Source organism: Elephas maximus, chromosome 1 (genome assembly GCF_024166365.1).
Source record: "Elephas maximus indicus isolate mEleMax1 chromosome 1, mEleMax1 primary haplotype, whole genome shotgun sequence".
Classification (NCBI taxonomy): Eukaryota; Metazoa; Chordata; class Mammalia; order Proboscidea; family Elephantidae; genus Elephas; species Elephas maximus.
In genome coordinates this window covers 165,522,665-165,537,008 of record NC_064819.1, presented here as the reverse complement: position 1 = coordinate 165,537,008, position 14,344 = coordinate 165,522,665, and the positions used below count along the sequence as shown (strand labels likewise).

At 36.0% G+C, this 14,344-nt stretch overlaps 1 protein-coding gene across 4 annotated transcripts in view; it reads left to right on the top strand.

Annotated features, from left to right (window-relative positions):
• Positions 1–14,344, top strand: part of ASCC3 (activating signal cointegrator 1 complex subunit 3) — a 413,165-nt gene that overhangs the window by 292,632 nt on the left and 106,189 nt on the right. For all 4 annotated transcript variants that reach the window (XM_049897967.1, XM_049897961.1, XM_049897954.1 and 1 more), the window contains 3 exons: positions 12,256–12,393; positions 12,479–12,599; positions 13,555–13,687. In XM_049897967.1, the coding sequence (XP_049753924.1) occupies positions 12,256–12,393; positions 12,479–12,599; positions 13,555–13,687 (392 nt within the window). The remainder of the gene's footprint in view (positions 1–12,255; positions 12,394–12,478; positions 12,600–13,554; positions 13,688–14,344) is intronic.

Below are 14,344 nucleotides of genomic sequence, written 5' to 3'. Positions count from 1 at the left end.
CTAGGTGGGTTGAAGTAGGGATAGCATGGCAGGACTAGGCATATAGAGTGTGCACGAATTACTTTTCCACAACATTCTGTTTCATCCTTTAACTTCTACTGATGATGGACTGTTGCTAGACACAGCCAAATTTATAGCTAACTAGATCTGATAACATCCAGTTCATGATCAGCAGGTTTGATTTCTTTGTCACTTAATATCACACAATCAGGCATTCAGTCTCCCCCCCACCCCCCAAAAAAAAAGAAATCCATAAAAATAATAATCCTCTACCTCAATAGGTAACTCTTAATAGAATTTGTATTCATTCATTTAGCATATATTTATTGAATGCCCACAAGTTACCAAGCACTGTGCTAACCAACTGATCACGGTTGACAAAGAGCTTAAGTGAAGAAGACATTTAAAATAATAATAATAATATTAAGTAAATAAAATAATTATAAATTATTGTTGGTGAAGGAAACCAACAAAAAGTAAGATAGAATAAGAGGATGGGAGGCTACTTTAAAGCAGAATAGTAAGGGAGATTTCTCTAAGGAGATGACATTCCAGCTGAGGTCCAAAGAATGACAAGGAGCTAGGTATGTTGAGATGAACTATGAGTGTTTCAGGCAAAGGGAACAACAGCATGTTAAAGGAACTGAGAGATCATTATGGCTGGAACAGAATAAGCTAGGAGGAGACTTGTTGTTCGTTGTTAGGTACCATCGAGTCAGTTCCAACTCATAGCGACCCTGTGTACAACAGAACAAAACACAAGTTCAAAGAACCTGCGCCATCCTCATGATTGTTGTTATGCTTGAACCCATTGTTTATTTGTCAGTCCATGTCATTGAGGGTCGTCCTCTTTTTCGCTGACTCTCTACCAAGCATCATGTCCTTCTCCAGAGACTGATCCCTCCTGGTAACATGTCCAAAGTACATGATACTAAGCCTCACCATCCTTACTTCTAATGAGCATTCTGACTGTACTTCTTCCGAGACAGATTTGTTTGTTCTTTTGTCAGTCCATGGTATATTCGTGGTATATTCAATATTCTTCATCGACACCATAATTCAAAGGCGTCAATTCTCCTTCTGTCTTCCTCATTCATTACCCAGCTGTCACATGCATATGAGGCGATTGAAGACACCATGGCTTGGGTCAGGTGCACCTTAGTCCTTAAAGTGACATCTTTGCTTTTTAACACTTTCAAGAGGTCTTTTGCAGCAGATTTGCCCAATGCAATATGTCCTTTGATTTCTTACTGCTGCTTCCATGGGTGTTGATGTGAATCCAAGTAAAATGAAATCCTTGACAATTCAATCTTTTCTCCATTTGTCATGATGTTGTTTGTTGGTCCAGTTGTGAGGATTTTTCTTTTCTTTATGTTGAGGTGTAATCCACACTGAAGGCTGTAGACTTTGATCTTCATCAGTAAATATTTCAAGTGTTCTTCACTTTCAGCAAGCAAGGTTGTGTCATCTGTGTATCATAGGTTATTAGTTAGTATTCCTCCAATCCTGACGGCACATTCTTCTTCATATAGTCCAGCTTTTTGTATCATTTGCTCAGCATACAGATTGGATAAGTATTGTGGAAGGATACAGCCCTGATGCACACCTTTGCTAACTTTAAACCACACTGTATCCCCTTGTTCTGTCCGAGCTACTGCCTCTTCATCTATGTACAGATTCCTCATGAGCACAATTAAGTGTTCTGGAATTCCCATTCTTTGCAACGTTATCCATAATTTGTTGTGATCCACACAGCCGAATGCCTTTTCATGGTCAATAAAACATAGTAAACGTCTTTCTAGTATTCTTTTATTTCAGCCAGGATCCATCTGACATCAGCAATGATATCCCTTATTCCACATCCTCCTCTGAATCCGGCTTGAATTTCTGGCAGTTCCCTGTTGATGTGCTGCTGCTGCAACTGCTTTTGAATAATCTTCAGCAGAATTTTACTTGCGTGTGATATGGTATTGTTTGATAGTTTCTGCATTCTGTTTGAATGCCTTTCTTTGGAATAGGCATAAATATGGATCTCTTCCAGTTGGTTGGCCAGGAAGCTGCCTTCAAAATTTCCTGGCATAGACGAGTGAACACTTCCAATGCTGCATCTGTTTGTTGAAACATCTCAATTGGTATTCCTTCAATCCTAGAGCCTTGTTTTTCACCAGTTTGAACTTTTTCCTTCAATACTATTGGTTCTTGATCATATGCTACCTCCTGAAAATGTTGAACGACGACCAATTCTTTTGGTACAGTGACTATGCATAGTCTTTCCGTCTTCTTTTGATGCTTCCTGCATCGTTCAGTATTTTGCCCATAGAATCCTTCAATGTTGCAATTCAAGGTTTGAATGTTTTCTTCAGTTCTTTCAGCTTAAGAAGTGCTGAGCGTGTTCATCCCTTTTGGTTTTCTATCCTCAGGTCTCTGCAGATCTCGTCATAATGCTTTATTTTGTCTTCTTGAGCCACCCTTTGAAATCTTCTGTTCAGCTGTTTTACTTCATCATCTCTTCTGTTTGCTTTAGCTACTTGACATTCAAGGGCAACTTTCAGAGTCTCCTCTGACATCTATTTTAGTCTTTTCTTTCTTTCCTGTTTTTATAATGACCTCTTACTTTTTTCATGTATGATGTCCTTGATGTCATTCCACAACTCATCTGGTCTTCGGTCATTAGCGTTTAAGGAGTCAAATCGAGAGATGGTCTCTAAATTCAGGTGGGATAGACTCAAGATCGTACTTTGGCTCTCATGGACTTATTTTCTTCAGCTTCAACTGGAACTTGCATATGAACAAATGATAGTCTGGTCCACAGTCAGGCCCTGGCCTTGTTCTGATTGATGATATTGAGCTTTTCTGTCATCTCTTTCCACAGATGTAGTCGATTTGATTCCTGTATATTCTACCTGACAAGGTCCATGTGTATAGTCGCCGTTTACGTTGTTGCAAAAAGGTATTTGCAATGAAGAAGTCTGTAGTCTTGCAGAACTCTTTCCTGCAATCTCTGGCATCATTTCTGTCACCAAGGCCATATTTTCCAACTACCAATCCTTCTTCTTCTTTCCAACATTTGCATTCCAGTCACCAGTAATTATCAATGCATCCTGATTGCAAATTTGATCAATTTCAGACTGTAGAAGTTGGTAAAACACCTTCAGTTTCTTCATCTTGGGCCTTAGTGGTTGATGCGTAAATTTCAAATAGTCATATTAACTGGTTTTCATTGTAGACGTATGGATATCATCCTATCAATGACAGCCATTGTACTTCAGGATAGATCTTGAAATGTTCTTTTTGATGATGAATGCAATGCCATTCCTCTTCACTTTGTCATTCCCAGTATAGTAGACCATATGATTATCTACTATGACTAGGAAGAAGGACCAGGCGATCTACTTCTGAAAACACTTAGCCAATGAAAACCTTATGAAAAGCAGCAGAAGGTTGTCTGATATAGTGCTGGAAGATGAACCCCTCAGGTTGTAAAGTACTCAGAAGACAACTGGGGAAGAGCTGCTTCCTCAAAGTGGAATCAATTTAATGATGTGGATGGAGTCAAGCTTTTAGGACCTTCATTTGCTGATGTGGCATGACTCAAAATGAAAATAAACAGTTACAGACATCCATCAATAGTCCGAACCTGGAATGTACAAAGTGTGAATTTTGGAAAATTGGAAATTGTCAAAACTGAAATGAGACATGTAAACATCACTATTCTAGGCATTAGTGAGCTGAAGCAGACTGGTACTGGCCATCTTAAATTGGACAATCATATGGTCTACTATGCCAGGAAAGACAAAGAGGAAGAGTGTACCACAAATTAAGATTGGAAGATAGGCAGAAGCCGGTTCACGCAGGCCTTAAAATCATAGTTAAGGAGTTTGGATTTTATTCTAAAGACTATGGGATGGCAGTCATTTATTCATACATTAAACAAGACTTTTTTTTTTTTTTAGCTCTTTCTGTGTGTCAGGTACTTTTCTAGAAGCTGAGGTCACAGCAATGAATAAATTAAAGTTCCTGCCCTTGTGGAATCAACATTCTAGTGAGGGTAATAGACAATAAACAAATAAACTGCTATGGGGAAAAAAGCAAAAAGGGAATATGGAGTGCCGAGCATGGTAGTGGAGTGTTACGTACTAATATAAATGGAGAAGGCCTCTCTGATGAGATATTCTTTGAACAGAGACCTGAAGGAAGCAAGTCAAGCTAGCATCAAGGGGGGGAGTGTTCCAGGGCATCGAAAGATTTTGAGTTAGGCAAATTACATGCCCCAATTTACATTTAAAGGCCTCTTTTGCTCCTTAGTGAAAAATGAATTGAAGTGGAGGCAAGAGTGGAATTGATGATGGTAGCCTAGGGGGTACCTAGAGGTGGTGGCAGTGGAAATGGAGAGACATGTTTTAGACCACAATCAAAAGGACTTTCAGATAGATAGGAATGGGAATCAAGAAAGAGTCAAGAATGACTCTTCAGTTAAAAATGAAATATTTGGGTAAATAATGGTGCCATTTGTTGATATGGGGAAGGCTGAGAGTAGAAGATGGAGGGAAGAAGGAGACAGATTTGAGCTAAAAAAAAAAAAAAGTTATATTTTAGACACATTAGTTTGTATGTCTAAGACTTTGAAGTGAAGATTTCAAGGCAAGTGGAAATAGGCATGTAAAAACCAAGGAGGGTGTCAGAGAGATGAACTTAGTAGCATAGAGGTGGCCTTTAAACCCAAGTGAGCACGTAAGACCCACAGGCAGAGAATTTGGAGAAATAAGGCAGGCCTTGAGGAACTCCTGCATTGTGAGCTTAGATGGAAGATGAAGAGCTAGCAAATGGCACAGACAATTGTGGTGCTGATAAGGTAAGATGGTGTCCTAAAACTTCATAGAATAGAGGGTTTCATGAAGGAAGGAGTACTTGACCACATCAGATGCTGATGGGAGGTTAAAAATGGGCTGAGGACAGAGAGACACCCAGGGGATTTAGCCCATAGAAGTCCTAGACAGACTTAACAAGCAGTTTTAGTGACATGTTGTAAACAGAAGCCAGCTTAGAATGGGTTTAAGAGTAAATGTGGTGGGGGGCGGGAGGGTGGAAGCAAATAGGATACATAACTCCTTCTAGAAGCTTTCCACTATACTTTAACTAATGTTATAATTTAGCATCTAGCAAGTATGGTCTGTCAGCTCCTGTCAGATATTCTGCAGTCTGGTCCCACATGCAAGAGTTAAAGGTGCTAGGATCTGAATAGTTGCCAGCCCACACTAAAAGATAAAAAAGCAGAGGGAAGATCCTTTCTTCTGAATAATTATTACTAGTCAAAGCTGAGAATACGACCCCCGTTTCATCATGCACACTTTGAATGAGATGTCATACCTGAGGTGGGAAAGATGATCTCTGTGTGAAGATTAGACTTTATTCTCCCCCTCAACTCCTCCGTGAATCTTGCCAGTCAGCACCAGAACTGCCCCTTTGTTCCTCTAATGCTGTCAGATAAGTCCAGGTAGCTAAAAAGGAGTACATCAAAAAGCACTAACCATTTTGTTTTTACAAGTGGGAATGAATTAGAATTCTGCAAGCCTTTCTGCCCTGAAGAGCTTGATCCAAAATGTTTGTGTTCTAAAATCTGCAATGCTGCCAGAAGGTAGATGGGGGAAAGGATGTGAAGCAGGAAAGGGAATAGCTTTCTGTCTGGAGCAAGATACGGCAGGAATCCATATGGAAAAAATATGGAGGTAACATGAAAATCAGAGGTGTATGGAAGATGATAAGAGTTCCTTGGAACAACAGTATAGTTAAACCTTACAAATTCGTACTAATTGGCTTGAAGGCTCATCTAAATTAAACAACATTATTAAAGAAATCTTTAATTTTACACAGTGCTTGAAAATGATTCATGAAAAACTAATGTAGGTGTACAGGTGTAGCACTTTCATGAACAAGATTGAAAGTGCTACACCTGTACACCTACATTAGTTTTTCATGAATCATTTTCAAGCACTGTGTAAAATTAAAGAATATCCTTCAGGTACTTAAGGTTGTGAAAAATATTTTCACAACCTTAAGTACCTGAAGGATATTCTTAAATACCTGAAAAGTTTATTATCCTAAGGTAAACATAACTCATCCAATCTTGTTATAAGTAAAGCCACATAGACTTACAAAGATGAATTATATTCTAGCTTTACTCAAAATTATCACAAGGTCATATCTGGTGGGATTTCTGCTAATGATATTTTACAATTTTTTTCTTTGATTCGTTTGCCTATTCAATCAGCATATACATATTGGCCTCTTATGGGTGAGAACTTAGTAACAGGCTTTGAAAACAGACTTTGAGATTGTTGAAAATCAGAAATTAAGTTGAGTTTAATGCAGAGGTAACCATATCATTTTCAATTTGAAAGGACCTGTTTGTTGTTGTTTTTCTTTTTATAATATCAAACTAAACTAAATTGAGTTCATGATATAGAACTCCCACCCCAAGTGCTTTCTGCCTTATCAGCCTCAGACTTCTTAACAACTGACCAGTAAAGAAACTATTGGTGCCCGGCCACAATCGATGACTGCCCTGACAGGGAGCACAACAGAGAACCCCTGAGGGAGCAGGAGATCAGTGGGATGCAGACCCCAAATTCTCACAAAAAGACCATACTTAATGGTCTGACTGAGACTAGAGGAATCCCGGCGGTCATGGTCCCCAAACCTTCTCTTGCCCCAGGACGGGAACCATTCCCGAAGACAGCTCATCAGACATGAAAGGGACTGGACAGTAGGTAGGAGAGAGATGCTGATGAAGAGTGAGCTAATTATATCAGGTGGACACTTGAGACTGTGTTGGCATCTCCTGTCTGGAGGGGGGATGGGAGGATAGAGAGAGTTGGAAGCTGGCAAAATTATCACGAAAGGAGAGACTGGAAGGGCTGACTCATTAGGGGGAGAGCAAGTGGGAGTACGGAGTAAGGTGTATATAAACTTATATGTGACAGTCTGACTTGATTTGTAAACGTTCATTTGAAGCTCAATAAAAGTTAATTAAAAAAAAAGAAACTATTAGGCTGAGGAGATTAAGTGTCAAAATAGACATTATCTAGAAATTTGCTGATCATTGGACATTTGAACTCAGCTGAAGTTCATGGAATGTTTGAGTAATTGGGAACAGCCAAATAATATTCTTGAACTACTCGATAGTGAGACTATTCTATTTTATCTTGCCTTAGTTGGTATCATGCCTATCCTATTGTAGAAAGAAGCGAAGCTCTTGGTAATAATTGATATATTTATGGAGTACTTTTTAGTTCACGAAGGGTTTATATTAATCATGACTTCTATGAGGGGAGTTCTTGTTATACCAATTTTATGGGTGCATAAGTTGAAATTAAAAGAATTACTAAGCGATTTGCCCAATAGCACAAAACTAATAAGTGGCAGCTTCAACACTCAAAACCAGGATGGCTGACTCAGAGCCTATGTTTTTTTTTTTACTCTCCCGCACAGTAAATGGACGACATACTGACTGGAAGAAATGGAAACGTCAAAGGGGTGGGGAAGGTGGATTTGACAGGGACAGAGGTGCAGAAAAGATAGAGAAAACTTAGTAGCTAAAATATCAAACACAAGCAACCAAACAAAAGCTGTGCCATTGTTAATCACGAGTAAGATGAAGAATATTACAGTTTAGGAAAAAAAGATAATTTTAGATATCTTCATTTCTAGGCATAGGAGTGGAAATACTCAAAGAATATATGGATTTGTAAAACATCTGCATAGAGTTCTCCAGCTGTGAGCCTAATACATTACTCATTATCACAAATCATACCTATTTTCTGTGTACAGTCTAAAATAGTGGGACCCAATCATAAGCCAAATGAATAATATCATTATGTTAAATAGTTCTTAAAGTATCCTTCTCATCCATGTGGTGATGAGAGGGTATGATTGTGGTTGAGAGTATGGACTAGAACCACGCTTCTTGGGCTCAGTGTTGACAGCCCATTACAAGCTATGTGACATTGGTGGGTTGTTTAACCTTTAGCCCCATCACTTCATCTATAAAAACCAAACTGGTTGCCATGGAGTCGATTTTGTGTGTCAGAGTAAAACTGTGCTTCATAGGGCTTTCAATGGCTAATTCTTTTTGGAAGTAAATCACCAGACCTTTCTTCTGAGGCACCTCTGGATGAACTTAAACCTCCCACCTGCAGCTAACAGCTAAGAACTTTAATAGTTTGCACCACCCAGGGACTCCTCATCTATAAGAGAATAATAATAATCACATTCTCACAGGATTTTTTTGAGGATTACATGTGTTAATACATGTAAGGTACTGGAACAGTTAAATGTTCGATAAATGTTAATAGTTATTACTATTATGTTAGAGATTATATTATAGCACCGTTGAGTAATACTTCCTACACAGATAGGTTGTTTTTGCTGAAAGCTGTGTGGTAAAATTTGATCTTCTTTTTATAAACTTTAGCTTGTGATCCTTCACAAACTTAATTCGTATTAATGCAGTGTTTGTTCATTTAAAAGTATGCTACATTAGAAAGTTAATTCTATAATGTCCATTTGATCAGCTTCATCTGTATTTTAAAAGCCTTTTAATATATGGAAATGCTCTCTATGTAGCATGTGCTGCAATCTCAACTCTCCAAAAACAAAAATAAGCATAAAATGTATATTCAAAGCTATATATGAAGCACGTACACTGGGATTTCCCACCAACAGCATGGTGAATTAAATTAGAAATGTGTATAAGGAAAATCTTTAATATGTCACCCTACAAGCCAGCTTTGATATTGCTTTCAAGATTCAAAACCAACTACACCTGTTGCTGTCCAGTCAATTCTGACTCATAGCGACCCTATAGGGCAGGGTAGAACTGCCCTGCCGTACAGGGTTTCCGGGAAGCGGCTGGCATCAAGATAAAAAGCAAACATTCAGAATAGTTTTGTATTTATTAAGCAGACATAGCAAAGATTTACATGCTATTTTTTAGATTTTATTTATATACTTTACTTAAAATTGTGTATTTAATTACATAAGTATATTTATATATTAACAGTGTGGTAAATCATTTTCCAGGTGGTTTTTGGGCTTCAGAGGGAACAGCAAAGGAGGAGACGTTATGAGGAGTTTTGGGAAAGTGTGAAACTTCTTTTATTTCAATGTTAATTTTTCAACCTTCACTCTATGGGGTTTATCACACAGAAGTGTATTATAAGAAATTAACATTTAGTAATTATAAAGAACTCTTTTAACTTTATCTAACATCTGTACCAGATGTGATATATTTAACTATTTTTGTAAAATAGAAGAGTCTTCATAACTTTCATAATTCCTTTGCATGGTGCATCGTTCTTTTATTGAGCATTTTAAACAATTGATAAGTATTATTCAGTGGCATATGGTCTGAGTCTGACGTGCTTTGAAAAGAGTACAGAGTTCTGATAATGAGGATTCTGTGAAAATGGGAAAACCAGCACAACAGATATGCTTTGAAAAAGGATGGGTTTTTAGCATCTTGAAACAATATATCACACTCAAAGGGACAGAATTGGGCTGCACAATCTGTTAGCTCATTCTTGTCCAATCTGGCCTCCTCCTTTCTTTTGGAGCCAGCATTGTCATCGACTCACTGAATTATATTCTGACTGGAATGTATTTCAGGCATAGAGTAATGTATCTACTTAAATGGAATCCTATCTTTCTATAAAAGCTTTCTGAGTATAATAAATTTAAAATATAAAAAAAAAATTCTATTAAGTTAAAGTAAATGGTTCAACCATTTACATATGTGCCTTCTCCACCACCACTCAAAAAAAAAAAAAAAAAACCCACACTACTTAGAGGTACATAGATCCGTTACAATATTGAATAATTTTTGTATTTACCTATCAGGTATCAGATATATTATCAAAGGCTATTTATTGGAAAGATTACATATAAATTATAACAAATGTTAGTTGAACAGAAAAGAACTGTGGAATTAAAACTGCCTCTATCAGTGTAATAACTATTATGGTTATCCTTTTTAAAACTCTGTAACAGCCTCTCTTAACAAGATTAAGCCTTAACGCATGTCCTAAGGCATCCACTGCGTGTAATGAATGAACTCGTCTCCCGTGCGTATAGACTGGTACTAGCTATCCTCGGGAGAATTGAGAAAATGGTGACTCAAATATTTTTTGTAGGGTTTAATTCTTTCACAGAACTAAAAAGAAACTAGGGTTGAAAAAAGCTGCTCTGTAGTATTCAAGGTCACTGAAGTTTCTAATTTGAAAACTATCGTGCTGTGTAAGCGAATTGGGTGTTATATTAAAACTATATTACTTTATATAAAAGATTAATTGTGATCATCTTTATAAAGTGCTAAATACACCTGACATAGTGAGCATTCAACAAATAAAACTTATTGTCATGTTTTAAGCCTTCGTTATCCTAAGATTGCTTGTATTTTGGTCAAGATAAAATTCATTTTTATTTTAATGACAGTAATAAAGATGAATATATTTTAATCAAAAATTTATATTTTCAAATTTAAATAGGCTGTCCATCAGCTATAAATTTTGCTTTTTTATAATGTTCAAATAATTCAGAATTCATCTACAGAAACTATGTAATAAATAAAGTTGTGTGTGTGTGCACTCGCGTGTGCATGAGTGTGAATGCTCTCATAAGGATTTTGGGTCTTTGCCAGTTCAGATAGGCAAATAGTTTTCTTTCATGCTTTGATTATGTGAAATTGGAGTGGGGGAGGTGGTCAGTGAGAAACAGCATTTCCTGATGCTAAATGGTAGAATATTAATGCCTCAGCAGACTCCTACCAAAGAATTTTTTAGCTCTCCTTTGGTAAATGGTATGTTACTTTTTGGGTATGACCAACACTGCCATGTTGTTGTTGTGTGTCATCCAGTCCATCCTGACTCATAGTGACTTTATAGGATAGAGTAGAATTGCCCCACAGGGTGTCCGAGGCAGTAAATCTTTACCGAAGCAGATTGCCCTATCTTTCTTCCACAGAGTGGCTGGTGGGTTCAAATGGCCAATGTTTTGGTTAGCAGCCGAGCTCTTAACCACCACCCTACTAGGACTCCTAACATTGCCACAGGATACCACAAATTATACAAATTATGAAAATACACTGTGATTTATGTTATAAAAATGGAAAGAAGAAAGAAAGAAAAAAAAAAAAAAAACTCCCTGAAACTAACCATCAGAGCAAGAACATCAGTGCATTAATTTTTGATAGTGTAATTTTAAGATTTTTTTTTTGCTGTGAACTGTGGAACAAGAAATAGGTAGCGGGCTGTCACTTGATAATGACTGACATAATTTATGAGCCAAGACAAGCACCTTTCTCTATAGCATGCATTTGTAGTCAGCTTATTTATTCTGTGCTAATTTTAAAGGAAAGGTAGATTTATGTTAATACATTTCTGTATTCCTGCTTAATAGCTTATAAATCATTCAGTAATATCATGTGAACAGTAGTAAACATGAAACAAAATGAACTGACCTATACCTTACGTTCAGTTCAGTGAAAATTAGTAAATAACATTCTGATTTGTATGTCATTAAAGTATTGCCTAATCTGTGTGATGCTTTTTATACATTAATAATTACTTATAAAGCCAAACTTCATTTTCCTATTTTATGAGTTATTAGTGTGAGACAATTTGCTCCCACATAAGAAGACTTGAAATGTTCTATGTCTATTCAAAATGAAAGTAATAAAGAAGAAAGCAGTTGGAATGTTTCATTATATGGCTGTGTTTGACCTTATGCATTTTTACTAAATTACAACACCCAGCTTAAGATTCACTAGCTGGGGATTTGATGCAGTACTTATAGGTTTATGCACAACCTGAAGAGTAAATGGACTGCAAGTATACTTGTAATGTTACAGGTGCTGATAGTAGAAGAAGAAAAAGAAATGAGATTTCAAACCAGCATTACAGCCATTTTAATAGTTTTTATTCATTAAGGGGTAGTCCATTATAACACAAATTTTTTTCCTTGATGTGTAGAAGTAATATGAATAATACTTAAGCTTTAGTTCATTTATAATATGCATTCTTACCAAGCAGATATTCTTCTCAATTAATTATACTTTAATCCCAACTGTAAATGGGCTAATATTTTTATAGTATCATAAAAAGCAAAAGCAAAAGAAATCAATCAAATGTGCTCTTGCTATGAAAATATTAAAGCTAATGCACCTACATCTTGTAATTGTAGAGTGTTTTTTTTTTTTTTCAGATGGAGAGCATCATTGGAACACTAAGAGATTCCAACCTGAAGCTGACACTTGCTTTCGGAATAGGAATGCATCATGCTGGACTACATGAGAGGGATCGAAAAACAGTAGAGGAACTGTTTGTGAACTGTAAAGTTCAGGTATTTTTTTCTGTTAAAAGGTAATTAAAGATAACGTCAAAGTTATATTTTAGTCACATATAAGATAGTATCTTTTATCTTTTAGGTTCTTATTGCTACAAGCACATTAGCCTGGGGTGTAAACTTTCCAGCTCATTTAGTAATTATTAAGGGAACAGAATATTATGATGGAAAAACAAGACGTTATGTGGATTTTCCCATTACAGGTAAATTTTAAAAATTTCCAGAGTTATATTAATCTTGTCATTTTAGCCTTGGCAAGCCGAATTTCCATGAATTAAATATTAGAGAATTGGTCACATTTAAATGTATGAAGAACAAGTTGTCAATTTTTTGTTAATGCAAATCCTATACAAAGTATTGAGCTGTTTTATTAACTTTTATGTACCCAATTTGTTAATGAATATCAAGAACATAACTGATGGTTTCAGATTCATAAATAGATAAAAGTACTGATTGATAGATATTGGTGATTTAATAAATTATGATTAAACATTACCTATGTTTAATTTTAAATATATTTCACTAGAAATGATACTTACATGAAACTTCTAGAACCAAAGTGTTGCTACAGTTTGTGTATCAACAGCCCATTAAGATATATTTAAAACCTTGATAGAAGCATTTTCAGTGGGTTCCAAAGAGAGATATGTATTCATTTATTTCCCTCAATGAACATATGTAAAAACTGTACCTTTATCTCATAGATTCATGTAGTATAAAAGAAAGAAGTTTTATAAGATGGGGGTAAGGTTTAAACAGACCCATTATTCATGGGGAAAAATAATCAAATGGCTCTTTCAAAGAGGTTTTTCTATGTAAGTCTGACTTTATTTTCTTTTTTATTGAAATATTAATGTATCTTTAGCAGCATTTTAAGCATATAACTAAAGAAAACTTCTCCTATCTTACTTTTATAAACAGTAAGAGAGGCCCTTTTGGGAACCCACTTTTCCATCATAGTGAAATGCTTATTTAAATATAAATTTTCTGAGGAAATAATATTGATCTAAGGAACTCAAAAGTAGATACCAGAGATACATTACATGCTCTTAAATATTATCTTTGTTATTGTGTGTTAGAGAAGTGTGCCAGAATCAGTAAATACACCTTGTGCTATGTGCGACTTTGCAAAATCTCCCTCATCCTCTCTTTTTACAGACGTGCTCCAGATGATGGGGCGTGCTGGGAGGCCTCAGTTTGATGACCAAGGCAAAGCTGTAATTCTGGTCCATGACATAAAGAAAGACTTCTACAAAAAATTTCTTTATGAGCCTTTCCCAGTAGAATCAAGGTAAATTTTGCTTTAAACCTATTTAAATGGAATCATTTTATAGCAATTCGATATTTTTCTCATTATGTTTTATTATATAAAAAAGTCAGTCAAGCTTCTAGTTCAGAAGTACTACTCGAAGTGAAACTGAATGTAATTATCACTATAAGACATCATTCAATTATAATTTTTATTTAAAAAAACAAATTTATTTAAAGAAGTATGGTACAGTATGCAGTCACACTGGCTCGGGATCCAGCCAGCCTGGAATCAAATTGGAGTTCCACCACTTATTAGCTACATGATCTTGAGCGAGTTATTTAACCCCTTGGTGCCTTAGTTCACCGATCTGTAAAAACAGAATCATCGCAATAGTATCTATCTCATAGAGTGCTTGAAATGATAAAATGTAAAGTGCTGGAACATGTCTATCACATAGTAAGCACTTAATAAATTTTTATTTTGGTTTGAGCTTTTGGAGTGTAGTTAACTAAATAACCAAAATAAAGGGACTTAAAATGAATAATTTAGGCTGATGATCTATTTTAGAATTATCCCATACAATGTTATGGACCTGGTAACTGCAACCCCTTCATAACTTCTTCCTTCATTTTCTCATGTGAAAATAATCTTTTCTCCCTGAGATTCTTCCATTTTTTACTTAAGACATATATTATT